The sequence below is a fragment of the Tursiops truncatus genome, chromosome 1, assembly GCF_011762595.2.
Source record: "Tursiops truncatus isolate mTurTru1 chromosome 1, mTurTru1.mat.Y, whole genome shotgun sequence".
Taxonomy (NCBI): domain Eukaryota; kingdom Metazoa; phylum Chordata; class Mammalia; order Artiodactyla; family Delphinidae; genus Tursiops; species Tursiops truncatus.
In genome coordinates, this window is record NC_047034.1 from 49,121,562 (window position 1) to 49,139,659 (window position 18,098).

At 34.9% G+C, this 18,098-nt stretch overlaps 1 protein-coding gene across 1 annotated transcript in view; it reads right to left on the reverse strand.

The window, feature by feature from the left end:
* The window catches only part of XPR1 (xenotropic and polytropic retrovirus receptor 1), a 202,638-nt gene that overhangs the window by 40,919 nt on the left and 143,621 nt on the right, over positions 1-18,098 (reverse strand). Inside the window, exons 8-11 of the mRNA XM_019918601.2 lie at positions 12,351-12,541; positions 11,960-12,139; positions 6,015-6,186; positions 4,689-4,883 (exon numbers count right to left, since the gene is read on the reverse strand). Of these exons, the coding sequence (XP_019774160.1) occupies positions 4,689-4,883; positions 6,015-6,186; positions 11,960-12,139; positions 12,351-12,541 (738 nt within the window). The remainder of the gene's footprint in view (positions 1-4,688; positions 4,884-6,014; positions 6,187-11,959; positions 12,140-12,350; positions 12,542-18,098) is intronic.

Here is an 18,098-nt window from a genome sequence, read left to right on the forward strand (position 1 = left end):
ATAATAGTTTACTATGCAATTTTGGGGGGCATATAATTCAGAATTTGTCCAAAAAACTGAGGGACAATGCAACAACAAAATTTCCATTCTTACGTATATAGCAATGCTAACAAAGTTTCTCAGGATTTACTTATATAAAAACTGAAAAATGGAAGAGTAATAAGTAATATAAATTTACCTCATTAAGAAACATTGGGACTTCCCTGGTGGCAGAGTGGTTAAGAATCTGCCTGCCAATGCAGGGGACACAGGTTTGAGCCCTGGTCCAGGAAGATCCCACATGCTGCGGAGCAACTAAGCCCGAGTGCCACAACTACTGAGCCTGTGCTCTAGAGTCCACGAGCAGCAACTACTGAGCCCGTGCACCTAGAGCCTGTGCTCTGCAATAAGAGAAGCCACTGCAATGAGAAGCCCGCACACCGCAACGAAGAGTAGCCCCCACTTGCCGCAACTAGAGAAAGCCTGTGTGCAGCAATGAAGACCCAACACAGCCAAAAATAAATAAATAAATATTTTTTAAAAAAGAAATATTTGTGTAATAATTATTAAAATTTGTAATGTTATGTTGACAACTATAGATAAAATCAGAGTAATGATAATTACAACACAGAAAGAAAAAAATTATTCTAACAAGTATTTTTCCTAATAATAGGAATTTATCTTCCTAGTAACTAATTTTCCTACTAATAGGAAATTAATAATTTAATTTCAATTTACATGCTATGTATCAGACAAAAGTCATTAAAACAAAAGTATATTATACTAAAATAAAGTTCAATGGGACAGAGATGTAAAATTTCTGACTATTGTAGAATTGCTTCATTAAAAAAAATTAAATCATGGTATAATGCCTCTATATTTAGATTACCTGGGTACACTTAGTAGAAACACTTAGCAGCTTTTAAAAAAAATGTGAATATTTAAAATTTACTGGAAAAGATTTTTTTGTAATTATTTAAATTTAAGACAAAAAATTTCAGACATAAACTTAAAAATGTCTGAGAAGTAATATAATTTAAAATAATAAAATAAAGATAATAAAGCAATATATCAATAGTTTAAAAGATTATTTGAATGGGTACATGAACAACAAAAAAAAATCTAAGGACAATACTATCCAAACCACTGCTTCTAGCTTTAGGTGTTCAGATTTGGAGTGTTTGCAGATTCGAGGAATTCAGATTTTCAGCTTCTTACTGAATGGTATCAGTATAGTTAAAGACATGTTATATCCTAAAATATTCAACCAAAAAAAAAAAAAAGAAAAGAAAAACCAGTACTCAATTTTACCCAGGATGGGAGAAAAGTAAAGGGTTATTAAGCCATAGGGTAGCATGTATCAAATTAACTGCCTGACTTAGAAATTCTCTATTAACAACCTTCTGAATCATGATGCATGCCTGGACTGAAAAATAGCATTCTTCACCAAGAGTTTAAATTTGGGGAGTTTTCATGGATAGGAAGAATTAATATTGTTAAAATGACCATACTACCCAAGGCAATCTACAGATTCGATGCAATCCCTATCAAAATACCAATGGCATTTTCTGCAAAGCTAGAAAAACAAAAAACCCAAATTTGTATGGAAACACAAAAGACCCCCCCCAAACAGCCAAAACAATCTTGAGAAAGAGCAAAGCTGGAGGTAACACGTGCCCTGATTTCAAACTATACTATAAAGCTACAATAATCAAAACAATATGGTACTGGCACAAAAACAGACACATGATTAGTAGAACAGAGAGCCCAGAAATAAACCCACGTATTGGGTTGGCCAAAAAGTTCGTTCGGGTTTTCCATAACAGCTTATGAAAAACCCGAACAAACTTTTTGGCCAACCCAATACTTATGATCAATTAAACTATGACAAAGGAGGCAAGAATATACAATGGGGAAAAGAAAGCCTCTTCAATAAATTGTGCTGGGAAAACTGGACAGCTATAGGCAAAAGAATCAAACTGTACTACCTTTTCACATCATATACAAAAATACACCCCAAATGAATTAAAGACTTAAATGTAAAACCCAAAACATTAAAACTCCTAAAAGAAAACATAGGCGGTATGCTCTTGACATCAGTCTTAGCAATATTTTTTTGGATATGTCTCCTTAGAAAGGGAGACAAATGCAAAAATAAACAGGACCTAATCAAACTAAAAAGCATTTGCACAGGGAAGGAAGCTATCAACAAAACGAAAGTGCTGCCTATTGAATGGGACAAGATATTTGCAAAGGATATATGAGGTAAGGGGTTAATATCCAAAATATACAAGTAACTCATACATCTCAACATGCAGAAAAACCCAACCTGATTAAAAAATGGGCAGAGGACCTGAACAGAAATTTTTCCAAAGAAGACATTCAGATGGACATCAGGCACATGAAAAGATGCTCAACATCATTAATCATCATGGAAATGCAAATCAAAACCACAATGATATATCACCTCACACCTGTCAGAATGACTATTATCAAAAAGACAACGAAAAACAAGTGTTGGAGAGGGTGTGGAGAAAAGGGATCCCTTGTGCACTGTAGGTGGGAATTTAAATTGGTGCAGCCACTATGGAAAACAGTATGGAGATTCCTCAAAAAATTAAAAATAGGACTACCACACAATCCAGGAATTCCACTTCTGGGAATTTTTCTGGAGAAAATAAAAGCACTAATTTGAAAAGACATATGCACCACTGTGTTTACTGCAGTATTATTTATAACAGCCAAGGTATGAAAGCAATCTAAGTGTCCATTGATAGATGAATGGATAAAGATGTGGGGGGTATACACACACACACACAGAGACACACACACACACAATGGAATATTACTCAGCCATAAAAAAGAATGAAATCTTGCCATTTGCCACAACATGAATGGACCTAGAGGGTATTATGCTAAGTGAAATAAGTCAGACAGAGAAAGACAAATAGTATATGATTTCACTTATAAGTGGAATCTAAAAAACAAACCAAAAAAAGAACAAACATAACAAAACAAAAGCAGACATACATACAGAGAACAAACTGGTGGTTGCCAGAAGGGAGGCAGGTTAGGGGATGAGTGAAATAGGTGAGGGAGATTAAGAGGTATAAAATTCTAGTTATAAAATAAATAAGTCATGGGGATCTAATGTACAGCATAGTAATTACAGTCAATAATATTGTGATAACTTCTTATGGTGACAGACAGTAACTAGACTTATCATGATCACTTTGTATTATATAGAAATACTGAGTCACTATGTTGTACACCTGAAACTAATATAATATTGTTAAGTCAATTATACTTCAAGGAAAAAAAAAAAACTATTAGAAGGCACTGGAAAGCCACCAAAAGCAGGCAAAAAGCCTGAGCTTACTTTGAAAAGATGTTGGCATAAAGAGTAAGAATTGTGAGTTTGTGGCTTTTTGCCTGAGGGTGCTCCCAATACCCTCTTTCTACTCCAGTCACAGAAAAATCAGTCTTACTGCCTCCAGGACAGAGTCAGGGTTGATGGAACAGCTAGAAATTTAAAGGGGTAATCCTTGAAGGGAGAGACCTGCAGAAAGGGTAAAATGCAAAATCTGAGTACAAAATCTACCAGTATCCCAGGCCGACCAGTGGGTAAGCATGTACAATGGAGAGTCTGAGGAGCTAGCCAAACAGTAGGTGCACATGAGAGAGGAGTTAAAAAAAAAAAAAATTAAGGGAGCTTCAGGATGTATTTCTTTCACTGAGGTACTTAGTTAAATTATATCATTTAACAAGAGTGCCTCCACAGTGGTAAAGTTATTGGCTGCATTATCAATATTACTGCAAAGTGTTCTGCTGGACCAAATCACAAGCTTTACAAAAAACAACCAGCCTAATCTTTCAAGACCATCAGACACACAGCAGCAGTTCTGGAGCACTAGCTAAGGCTCCTAAATACAGCATCTCAATTAAAAAAAAAAAATCACAGAAAAAGAACTTTTTATCAAAGTATCTAAAAATAATTGTAATAATTTCAATTGGTAACATTTCTTTTACCACTCACAGATGAGAGTGCAGCCTCTAAGGTGTAGGCTGATACTGATTTAAATAGACAAAGAAGGAAGGCATTTTAGTAAAAGGAAGTGAGATCTTTGATTGACAGCTCTTAGGAGAAGGTTAAAAATTCAAAAGGAGTGCCTGTATGTGGCTCAGAACCTAAAAGCCTTTTTCTCCTCCCAACAGAAGAACAGTCTCAAGTAATAACTGGTTGCCATGGAGATAAGAAACTAGAGAGATCAGAGAACTCAATTTGCAGTTAAATAGGCTGGAAACAATCCTTACTACTTGGTGAAGGAAAGCGATTAAAAATATACATGATTGCCAGAGGGAATCTTCTTCACGTAGCATTTCCTAACCTCATTAATGAACAAGAAGTCTAAAAAACCAAATGCAAACCCAAGGTGTCTTGGATTGAACCCATTAAACAAATTCAGGACTTCAAACGTTATCAAAATCCTTTCTCTTCCAGATGACTTTGATTCTTTTTAACGGTACTTGTTAGTAAATACTGAAATGAGACTAAAATTGTGTTCAAGAACAAAGTAGTATACCTGACGGGACTGGAGCATCAATGGAAAAAAAAGAAGCATGACAAATGGAAAGGGAACCAGAGTAAGAAACAGATTCAAGTGGTGAAAATCCAGATTTTGAAAAATCTTTTCACAATCAATGAATACCTTTGTGAGTGCTGTAAAGGGCTGCAAACGTCACCGTGAAGAAAGTCGTGGAGTATTTCCCAGCATTAACTAAATGAGGAAAGGCCCTTTTTGTGTCTCGGTATCGGCGCAGGCACTGGATAAAGCGAAGCCAAGCAGGAATGCACTGAACAATAGCCCGCACACCATATGAGTAATTGTGGCAAATTTCTGGTTCTGTGAAGATTTCAAAGAAGAAAAGACTACAATTAAAAAAAAATAACTTGTTCACATCATTTAGAGTCATATATTGTAACCACTAGGAAGTCCATAAAAGCAAGGAACCTGGGTTTCAGAATCACTTTTTTCTTTGCAACTATTATATTCTTAAACTTTTTAGTGGTTGATAAGCTGAGAAGAGAAGGTAAAATACACAGTGGGAACTTAGAAAAATCTGCTGGCTCAGATTTCTGACTATCTATTCTGGAATCACCTTCTTTGGAGTGTGGTAAAACTATAAGACAATTAGGAGATGAGTACACTAATCAAGGAGAAAAAAATTAGCTCTGAAACATCTGGAAAACCTATATATATCACTGGTGACTCCAGTCAATTTCACGAACTCCAAACCACTACAATATATCCACTATAGGTTGTTCACACTCTTGTTCTTTAAATAAAACGAACAAAGAAAACAAACAGCAGAGTTTATACTTTTAAAATGAGAAGAATAGAGTTTGTAAATCAATTTTCTTCAAATTCTGGAAATGTATCAGAGTGGTTCAACATACAATAGAATTGTGATCTGCTGGCATCAATGAAAATGTGTTGGCACTGGCTTCATTAACTTTTGTTAGTCAGATGTTACATAATCTGTCTAAAGTTGGTCTTTGTCATTAAGGCAAAATTCCTTAGTAACTTGAACACCTGGCATAAACAAAGAGTGATAAAAAGAGCCAAAAGAAAAATAAGGTCCCCAAGAAGAATTAAAAAACATCTATGACTTTCTCAAAGCACTTGATCTAATTTCTAAATTATCAGTATTTTTGATCATAGTAAAGCAATACTGTGATAGCAATTGTTGACACTAAAGCATCTGTGATTTAATTACCAATGTATTAGAAGTTTTTTAGTTTTAGAATTCTTTAAGTGTAAGTTGTAAATCTCCTGGCAAATGAATAGCTAAAATTATAATATATAATTTAAGAGCCAAATTATATTAGATAAAGAGATTGCTAAAGGAGTGCCAAGTACATTTAATTAAATTTGTAATATTATTGGATGATCTTAAATTTCTCAGTTATCATTCCCAGTATTTCTTGGTTTACACTGGCAGTTCAGTAGTGTGGATGCACATTCATACCCTACCTTCTGAATCATTTGGCAACAGGCCCCCACTTTCATCCCATTTGAGCTCAAAACTGTAGAAGCAGATCATATATTCCAGGTCCATCAGTATCACTGACAGGCTGTTCAGCTGATCGGCCAGCCAGAAATCAGCAAAGCCTACCTTATGGAAGGGGGCTGTAAATACTCGAAACTGGGAGAAAGAAAAAAAATCAGAAAACACAGAAACAAGAAAGTTCATATTAAATTTCTCTAATTCATGTCTGACCCTGCAGCATGATTACTTTAGTTGATAAAATGGAAACCAATGAACCAATCACAAACACAGGGAACTGGAAACAGTGGCTAGGTTGAGAATTAGTAATGAAGGGAATGAGTTGAATGGACAACTAAGAAAGGAATTAAAAGGGTGGGGCAGGGGGAAGGCAGGAATAGCTACAGTCAGAAAACAGAAAGCAGAGAGGTGGGAAGAGCTGAAGTGGAAAGCACAGAGAATGGCACAAATGCACCGAGAGGACATTTAGCGTTAGTCTAAATTAAATTTTGCTGGAGACCCATGTGCTATGATAATTTCTGGAATATTCTCCCATCTTAGCTAACTGAATACAAAGCTCTTCTTTGCCTACACAGGACAGGAAGGGGAGGATAGCGCCTCGTCTGAAGTATGTATTATTCTCTAACCAAAGTCACTTCATTTCACTAATGCCATGGTGATAATTGTATTTGTCTTCAAATTATGCCACAAAAATCAGCCCACATCCTACTGTTACAAAAACAATGATAAATAAATTCAGGTTACATGTCTTGAGCACTAATCCACTCTGTGTATTTTTCTCATAATGCATTTCTTATAATCCATTAACTATAACAATTCTGAGCTAGGTGTTATCCATATCCCCATTTTACAGAAGACCTATAACAATAACTCCTCCTGACTCTATTCTGTGGAAGCCTGTTTACTACTGCAAAGGAAAATTCTGGCATTGTAGAGAGAGAAAGAATTAGATACTAATCATCAGAAATAAGCTCAAATTGTACAGACTGCCTTGAAAGGCCTTGAGTGAAGTGAAGATGGGATGAAGGCAGCTTTCCTCCTCACCCTGTTAGACCCTTTCTATCTTACACAGGTGAAAATGGACTCCTAAAACAAGGAATTCTGGCTAAGCAACAGTTTTGAGAAAATGAGTCTAAAGCTATAGCTCTCCTGCCATCTAGGTATATTCATTTAATGGACATATCCAGCCTGGGAGACTATGGCTCTCTTCTCTCAGACTTGGCTGGTTCTTTCTATTCTTTCTCTAAATAATTCCTTTGATTATTTCAGGGAAATAATAAATGACTATATTACAAATCAATCCTGGGTGTCAACTATCTATGACAGGTATTGTCTTGGAGCTTTGGAATTTAGACCAGGGGTCTACAGGACACAACACAGGCTTTAAGACATTACTTTCTGGAGCTGATATATTTTGTGTCCACGGTTCAATCTCTGATCACTCGCTTACTCTTTCAGAAAGCTGTTCAGTAAGCCAGATGAGATGTTACCATTTGCAACCATAAGCTCCAGATACAGCAAACTTTATTTTTTTTTTCAGGGTAGGGTGGGGTAGGAGGTATTAGGGATTGAGATGTTAATCATTTATGCACAAAGAGGTTCTGGTACCAGTTTATATAATATTTTAAGAAACTCTAGGTACAGAATGGATTTAAAAGATTCAAAGAGACAGAAACAAGAGAATAATTTAGGATATAACAACAAAGGATCAGGAAGTCTTACTCAGTCTAGTCATGGACTTTTGTGAAACTGGTAGCCTAGGGCAAACTTTTCATTTCTCACTGATGTTAGACAGACTACCATTACTGTCACAACCTGCCACACCCAGCCTCAAAACCTGGCTATTACAGAAAACCTCTGTAAGAGCAGAAGGGGAGGACACTGTATTAAATAAGAAACAAAGAGATAGAGGGATGCACTAGAAAAGGAAAAGAGTGACATAAAATAAAAATTGGAAGGAAGGGAAAATTTACAGAAGAGAGAAGATGAAAAAAGAAAGAAAGAAGGGAGTGGTAAATATTGGTATAAGACAACTAATGAAGGTAAGAACATAATTATAGTCATTCATACATTTAACAAAGATTATTAAGTATTTACTATATGTCAGGCATTGTGGAGGTACTAAATAAATAAAACATGGCCTGTACCCTTAAAGACCCACAATCCCTTTGGTCAAATAATAAATACCTAAAGAAATAATGACAGCACCATGTGGTAACTGCTATTACAGATAGGCATACAAAATACCCTGGAAATACAAAGAAAGGAACAAGTAGTTTGGTCAGAGGTAGGGTGAGTGGAAATGAAAATAAACAGATCATACTTAACTCCCTGACATTAACACATAGTCAAATTCATCTTAGATTTATCTGAATGCCTCCTTTTTTAAAAAAAATTATTTATTTATTATTTTTGGCTGTGTTGGGTCTTCGTGTCTGTGCGTGGGCTTTCTCTAGTTGCGGGGAGCGGGGGCCACTCTTCATCGCGGTACGCGGGCCTCTCACTGTCGCAGCCTCTCTTGTTGTGGAGCACAAGCTCCAGACGTGCAGGCTCAGTAGCTGTGGCTCACGGGCCCAGTTGCTCCGCGGCATGCGGGATCTTCCCAGACCAGGGCTCGAACCCGTGTTCCCTGCATTGGCAGGCAGATTCTCAACCACTGCGCCACCAGGGAAGCCCTGAATTCCCCTTTTTGAGTGAGAATTCTCCTTCCTTTCTTATTCTGGCTAAGGTCTTTCAACTTCTACTTTGTTGTGATTTAAATTAAAATGATAACAATTCACTGAGTAACTGTATTAAGAAAGCTACAGACAACCTGGATATCTGATGTTTTACCCACATACACAAAAAGACCACTAACAAGTTATTACAAAGAATGTATGTTATCTTCTAAGTTAAGATGATGAAGTTAAGGAGATAAACAGTTAAGGAGATGAAGTCTTAATTTCTACTTGTGGATAATCACATTCTTTCCAAATCTGATTTTAAGATTCCTGTTAGGTGATCCACTAATCAAAGTTAAACATGTAGATAAAGTGACCACCAGGTCTAACTGTTAAATGGTAGTGTTTAAGAACACAGATTATGGAGCCAGAATGCCTGGGTTCATATCCCATCTCCATTACATCCTGGCTTTGTGACCTTATTTAACTTCCCTGAACCTAGGTTTCCTCATTTATAAACTGTGGATTAATAGTAGCTCCAACCTCATGGTTTATTAAAAGGATTAAATAAGTTGATACATATAAAATGTCCAGAATAGTACATTATTAAATGAGAACATTTCTCTAATCTATTCTTATAATAGACACGTGTAAAACTTTTATTATACAACTAAAGAAAATACTGGAAAAACCAATTCCAAAATAATATAGCAAAAGACTATAATTTAAAAACTTTATGCAGCCTTCTATAAGAATAACTTGATACTTTTGTTTAGAAAATCTGAGGCATTGTTTATGCTTCCTAACTGGATTTCCAAGTAGGACAAATACAGATCTGGAGAGAGGATATATGACCTAATGAATGTAAATAAACTGTATTAATCTGACATATAATACTAATATCAAAACAAATCAATTTCTTAAAAAAATTTTTTTAGCTTCTTTTGGGGAGAGGAGTAACATATCAATTCCATAGATTCAAATTTAAATATGAATATAAGTGGTGCCCAGTGCCTACCACTATGGCCAAGTGACATATGTTCTTTTTCCACCAAAAATTAAGGAAAAAAAGAAAAAGGGAAATGTAGTTTACTTTAGGATGAAGCTTTAAGAAAAGCTGTATCAGAAAAACATAACTAGGGTAGAAACGTTCTTGTTAAATCACTAGAAATAACTCTAAGGGTAAATTTTCTCAGTGAGATTTGAATTAAAATAAGTCAATAGGTCAATTAATAGTAAAATATTCTATAAATAACATTTTTAGTATTTACAATTATTACAAACATACCAAATCACAATGCTTGCTTCCGTATTTCACTGCTTCTGAGAGTATATTTTACTATTCTCTTATTTCTTATTACACCCCTGCCAACCCATTCCATCAACAGTCCTCATTTATTAACACACAACAGATGCACAGATAAATGTCTACTCAATGGGGAATCGTTCTGCTAATAAGAATAACTGGTCATTCATGAATCATACCCGCTTCCTATTTAAACAAAGAAGGATGCAATGGGGAAATGTTCACTTAGCACATAATGTACACAACTGTATTATTTTGTTATTGTAATGATGCAATCATCTTAACAACTGAGTTTTCTAAGTCTTTCAAATCTCATTTGAAAATAACTTTATAGAGATTTCACAATAATTTAGGAAGGAAAAATAGGTGTTTATAATCTTGTAGTTATTTCCTTGTAACCAGAAGAATATTAACATTTTTTATGCAAATAACAGTTTAGAAACTCCACAAAATCTAGAAATAAAATGACAATCTCAAAATAAGAAAGGTAATCTAATATTGTTGTACTAACTGGAAATGATTTATTTTTAGTATAAATTTCAAGAGAAAAAAATGGCTCAATTTTTTCTTTTGTCTTAAATTAAAAAAAAATCTAAAAAGCATGTTTTCTAGATGATGACAAAACACATTAAAGGTGATGGTATAACTTATGACTTATTAAAACATGCTTGAACATCTAAGTTCCACACTCAGAATTCAAACTCAAAATTAGGCCTAGTGGTGCTATACTTTAAGGGAAGGATTTGCTTCCTTGTTTGCTTGCTTATTTATTTATTTATATTGAATGAAGTTGGTGGAAAAGAGGGAGATTCTCAGTTTTTGATAAAAATCCTAGTGGAAGAAAGAAGAAATACAAATAAATGAACAATTAACTTTGGGGGGAAAAAATCAAGATTTGGGCCATTTTCTTTTTCAGATTGCTATAAATACCTGCCTACATTGGAACATAGGCTGCTTTTATTTGTTGACTGCTTACTATGTTTTTTTAATTGGAAGGTCATATTTTATTTCTTCAGATTGCAAAAATTTAGTTAATGCTAAAGAGAGCATATTGCTAAGAACAACAACAAAAATTATCCTAAACCTAAGGGGCATACAAAAGAAAAAGAAATTAAAACTATAGTTTTCAAGGCAATATACTTTATAAGGTGAAAAAAAAGTGAGACGATAATTATGAGAATTCTGGAAGTCTGTGGAGATTGGTCAATTTAATTACTAACCATCACTCTACTGTTAGTTGTAATTTGTAATCTAAGAAATAATTATACGAAAGCATTCCCAATTGATTTTCAAAATAGAGCTGGTTAAATTTGGAAGTAAGCAGAAGTTCCTTTCCAGAGCAATCTACAATATCCCAAAAAACATAGCTACCATTTTTGCAGGAAATTCTATATCCTAATGCTGAGACTGCTTGATTTTGAGATCATTAAGAAATAGGTAAAGTGGAAGAAGAAATGGAATTTATAAAGTCAATTTCTCAAATTAAACTTGGTGATCTGACAAGATATTCCTACTGCTTTTAGAGAACCAATATTTCATAAAATAAAAATGTTTGATTGACTACTTATAGCAATTTAACAGGAAAGTAATAGTTTTACCACTTAAAAAAAGGGAAAATTCTACATGTTATCACAGTTGATTAATCTTTAAAGTAATTAATTATGAATTATTAATTTGCAAAGTCATTTCAATATCTCGATACTTCATATTCCATTTTGGAGGAAAAAATGCATGAGTGCTTTTCCTAGGGCCACTGTTACTGCACAACATCAGGTGTACCCGCCATACTGCATTCTTTGCCCCTGGAGCTGGGGTACCACTCATTTAGACTACAATGTGAACATGCCTTCTGAAGTTGTGCAATACAGGAGTTTTGTTTTCATTCTGGAGGAAGCCAATGATCAATATACCACTCTAAAAATGATACACAAATTTCTGGACTTACCAGCAGTTTAAGCAGCCAAAACCGGGATTTATAATAGAAAGTTTTGGTGGGGTTGATGAGAAAGAAAACCATAAACCCATAAAGGACAAGTGGGTACACATATGTGGGGATGACACTAACTGGAGCAAAGAAGCATGCCAGAAGGCTCAGGCACCACAATATCCCGAGGAATCCAGCAATCTGATAAAGGATGGGAAAGACAAAAAGAAAGAAAATTATTTTTATCTCTACCATTACTTAAAAAATCTTTAATAAAACAGAGGTAAGAAAAATGTTTAATTATTACATCAACAATCCTCTTCAAATAGAAAATAGATTTTAGTACCCACTAAACCAGCTATATGGCTAATGTAAACTATATCCATGGGATTTTATGTCTTGCTTTGATTACCTCAAAGAGATGCTGATGAGACAAATTGCTTCTCGGATTAAGTTCAAAGATGAGCACATGATTTACTCCAGCCTGTCTCCAACCATACGTGTTGATGCCCAGTAGAAAAAGGAATTCAATCAGAAGAAAGCCACCGCGATAGATTCTTATCAAGGGCCAAATACTTCTATCTGTTTCAAGTTTAAATACAGCTGAAAGAATATCAACTAATTGGTTAGTTAGAAAATTTATAATGTCTCCATTAATTGTCTTTCTCTTAATTCTCAAGGATATAACCCTGGCATAAGAATTTTTAATAAATAAAACATAAACCTAGGTTATCTCAAGAGCCTGATAAACTTGCTTAGAGGTTCTTTCTCTTCTTCATTTCACTCTGCAAAATTCCACCAGAAAAATTTTCCTAAAATTTGACTTTCAGCATATTAGTCCATGGTGAAATAATTTAGAACCATCAGATCAGTTCTGTCAGCTGGGGATTTCTGGCATGACACAACTTCTTTGGCTTTGTTTTGTCCATCACTGAATTGGATATAGTAATGCCTAGCTCACAGCGTTACTATGAAAATTATAAGAAAGAGTATATATGAAAGCAATGTGAAAATTGAAATGTCATATAAATGACAACAATTAGTATTTATAGAATGCTTACTATGTGCTAAGGATTGTATTTTTACATATAACAATTCATCTAATCTTCACAATGGCTCTGTGAGTTAAAAACTATTATCTCCATTTGATTGATGAGAAAACTACAGCAGAGAGGTTAAGTAATTTGCTCAGGTTTACCAAGCTAGGATAAAGCAGAGCCAGGATTTTAACTCAGACAGTTTTGCTCCAAAGCCCATACTCTTAATTACTACATTCAATTGCTCATATGCCCATACAAACGTTCAGTATCACTACTATCCTATAGATCGCCAATAATTATAACATTCAAACGTTTCGGCCTCACAATTCAAGTTCTTCACAATCTGATCTCCAATTAAGTTTCCCAAACTTATAGTGCCCCTAAATTCTTATTTCCTGATAAATTTTATTATCCTTTTAACAAACTAATTTTGCTTATGTTGTCCCCTGTACCTAAAATGGCCTTGCTCTTTCTTTTGACCAATTCTATTTCTACTTATTACTTAAGAACCAGATTCTCATCTGTTCATAAATTTATTGAATCAATATGTTTCATTTTGAGCCTATTCTGTGCCAAACATTTCAATTTGGCTACCAATTTCTCAATTTTCCAAATAACTATAAAATTTACTGTTAGCACTACTCATTTGAAATTTAATTATATACATCTTATATACTTAAATAACCATTTATTATTTATCTTTGTATTCTCTATAGCACATAGCACATTTAATAATTTAAAAATAACAAGGTTTAAGCCTTTGCTTTGGAGTTAAATACTACAGACCAGATTTCAAATCCTAGCTTTACTAGGGCAAATTATTAAATTTTTCTAAGTCTCAGTTTCTTTGTTGGTCAATGGGGAGAATATCTATTCTCGTAAGTTTGTTAAGAAGATTAAATCTGAACAATATATACTAAATGCCTAAAACAGTACGTTTGGCCCATTTTTGAATATTCAGTATATATCAGTTTCTTTTTACTTGATGAAAATTCATTTTTTCATTAATTTGACAAATATTTATTGGGTGCCCATTATGTGTGACACCATTCTAAAAGCTGGAGATTCAGTAATGAACAACAGACAAAATACCTGTCTTCAGGCAACTTCTATTCTGTATAATGTCAGACAGTGAGATAAGTATTTTGAAGGAAAAAAACGTAAAGAGATAAAGAATGTTAGGTGCTATTTTAGGTGGGGTGATCAAGAAAACTTCTCAGAAGATGACATTTGCAGGAACCTTAAGGAAACAGAGACTCAATCATGTGACTCTCTGGAGGAACAGGGCTCCAAGTAGAGGGAAAGTACAAAGGGCCTTAAGATAGGTATAAGCCTTGTGTAGTCCAGGAACAGGAAGAAGGCCAGGGCACTATGACTGGAATGAATGAGAGGTAAAGTGGCAAAAAGTTACCTACAGGCAGATCAGGTAGGACTTTGTCAAGACTTAAGATTTTACTCAGATGTATAAAGCCAATGAAAGGTTTTTCACATAATTGGTATGACCAGATTAATAATTTTAAAGGACTATTCTAGCTGTCATGTGAAGGACAGACTGCAAAGGAACAAGTATGGTAGCAAGAAGATTAGTTAGGAGGTTGAAAATAAAAAAATATATATATGGTCTTACATCCTGATTCCTAACCAAAGACCACATATATAACAGTCAGGAAACAAAAATAATAAGTATAAATCCCAAAGAATACACAATTAAACTACTAGAGCTAATAAAATCAACAAAGTTGCAGAGTACAAGATCAACACAAAGGGACTTCCCTGGGGGCACAGTGGTTAAGAATCCTCCTGTCAATGCAGGGGACACGCGTTCGAGCCCTGGTCCAGGAAGATCCCACATGCCATGGAGCAACTAAGCCTGTGTGCCACAACTACTGAGCCCGTGTGCCACAACTATTGAAGCCTGCACGCCTAGAGCCTGTGATCCGCAATAAGAGAAGCCACCACAATGAGAAGCCCAAGCACCGTAACGAAGAGTAGCCCCCACTCGCCGCAACTAGAGAAAGCCCGCATGTAGCAATGAAGACCCAACGCAGCCAAAAAAAAAAAAAAAAGATCAACACACAAAATTCAGTTGTCCTTATATAAACCACCAATGAACAATCTGAAATGAAATTAAAAAAACAATTCCAATTACAACAGCAAACAAAAGAATAGAACACCAAGGAATAAATCTAACCAAGGAGGTGAAACATATGTACATTGAAAATTACAAAACACTGCTGAAAGAAATCCCATGTTCATGGATTGGAAGACTTGTTCAAATGGCAATGTTACCCAAAGTATTCTACAGATTCAATACAATCCATATAAAAATTCTAATGGCCTTTTTTTGCAGAAATGTCAAATCGATACTCAAATTCATATGGAATTGTAAGAGGCCCCAGAGAGCCAAAACAATATTGAAAAAAGAACAAAGTTGGAGAACTCACAATTTATGATTTCAAACTGTACTACAAAATAGTGTGGTACTGGCATAAAAAAAGATATATAGACAAATGGAATAGATTGAGAGCTCAGAAATAAACTTATACATCTATGGCTGATGGATTTTCAATAAGAGAACCAAGACTATTCAATGAAAAAGAATATTCTCTTCAACAAATGGTGCTGAGACATTTGGATACTCACATGCAAAAGAATGAAGTTGAATCCATACTTCACAGCATGTACAAAAATTAGTTCAAAATGAATCAATGAGCTAAATATAAGAGCTAAAACCATAAAACTCTTGGAAGAAAATATAAGGGTAAACCTTCAGGACCTTGGATTTGGCAATGGAAGTCTTAGATATGACACCAAAAGCATGAATAACACAACAACAAAAACAGATAAACTGGATTTCACCAAGTTAAAAAATTTTGTGCATCAAAGGACATTATCAAGAAAGTAAAATGACAATCTATAGAATGGGAGAAAATATTTGCAAATTATATATCTGATAAGGGTCTAGTATTCAGAATATATAAAGAACTCTAGTAACTTAGCTATAAGAAGACAACTCAATTTAAAGATGGGCAAAGACTTGGGTAGATATTTTTCCAAAGAAAATATACATATAGCCAATAAGCACATGAAAAGATGGTCAATGTCATTAGAAAAATGCAAATCAAAACCATAACAAGATACTACTTCAAACCCACTAGGATGGCTATAATTAAGGAAAAAAAAAGGGAAATCACAAGTGTTGATGGGAATGTGGAGAAAATGGAACCCTCATAAATTGCTGGTGGAAACAGAAAATGATGGAGCCTCTGTGGAAAACAATTTGGTGGTACCTCAGAAGGTTAAAAAGCATTATCATATAATTAAGCAATTCCACTCCTAGGTATATATCCGAAAAAACTGAAAATGGGTACCCAAACAAATCCATGTATATGCATGTTCACAGCAGCAAAACTCACATTAGCCAAAAGGTAGAAACAACACAGCATAGTTATATTCAGTTTTGGTGATACTACCAAACAGTTCTCCGAAGTACTATAGCCACTTCCACTCATTCACTTTCATATCTTCATGGTATTCCATTGTATAGGGGTAATGTCATTTATTTTCTTAAACAGTTCCTGATAGACATTTGAGCTGTTCCTAGGATTTTCCTATTATAAACAAAATAGTGGTGAATACCCCCTTTCATATATGTCTTTGCACCCATGTACAAGTATGTTTATAAGATAAACTTTTAGAAATAAAATTGCTTAATCAAAGTGATTGTACTAAAAAATTTTTACATATGCTGCCAAATTATCCTCTAAAGAGACTGTGACAATTAATACTTTACCACTAGTGTATGAGTGCTTGCTATTTCACACTCTTATATGCACTTATTTTTTTTTTTACTTATTTATTTTTTTGCGGTACGCAGGCCTCAGTTGTGGCCTCTCCCGTTGCGGAGCACAGGCTCCGGATGCGCAGGCTCAGCGGCCATGGCTCATGGGCCCAGCTGCTCCGCCGCATGTGGGATCTTCCCGGACCGGGACACAAACCCGTGTCCCCTGCATCGGCAGGCGGACTCTCAACCACTGCGCCACCAGGGAAGCCCCTTATACGCACTTAAAAAAAAAAATTTACTGGAATATAGTTGATTTACAATGTTGTGCTACTTTCTGCTGTACAGCAAAGTGAATCAGTTATACATATACACATATCCACTCTTTTTAAGATTCTTTTCCCATATAGGTCATTACAGAGTATTGAGTAGAGTTCCCTGTTCTATACAGTAGGTACTTATTAGCTATCTATTTTATATATAGTAGGGTGTACATGTCAATCCCCCCTGGTAACCATAAGTTTGTTTTCTACATCTGTAACTCTATTTCTGTTTTGTAAATAAGTTCATTTGTACCAATTTTTTAGATTTCACATACAAGCAATATCATACAATATTTGTCCTTCTCTGTCTGACTTACTTCACTCAATGACAATCTTTAGGTCCATCCATGTTATTGCAAATGGCATTATTTCATTCTTTTTTTATGGCTGAGTAATATTCCATTGCATATATATGTACCACATCTTCTTTACCCATTTCTCTGTTGATGGACGTTAGGTTGCTTCCATGTCCTGGCTATTGTAAATAGTGCTGCAATGAACACTGGGGTGCATGTATCTTTTCTAATTATGGTTTTCTCTGTGTATATGCCCAGGAGTGGGATTGCTGGATCATATGGTAGCTCTTTTTTCAGTTTTTAAGGAACCTCCATACTGTTCTCCATAGTGGCTGTACCAATTTACATTCCCACCAACAATGTAGAAGGGTTCCCTTATAGGCAGTTTAAATGGTCAAACTCTTGTCTTTGTCAAACCAGAAAGTGAAATATGATATATTATTATTATATCAATTCAGTACAGGTTACTAGGAAACTATAAGAACAAGTTTTAAAAAATCTGAACAGGTAACTTTTCATCTTCATAACACTAAATATCTGGAATATGTGAATTTCAGACAAATTATTAAATATCAGGTCATGTCCCCTTGAGAAACCATAGCAATTATGCACATTATTATTATTATTATTATTATTTTTGCAGTACGCGGGCCTCTCACTGCTGTGGCCTCTCCCGTTGCGGAGCACAGGCTCCGGACGCGCAGGCTCAGTGGCCATGGC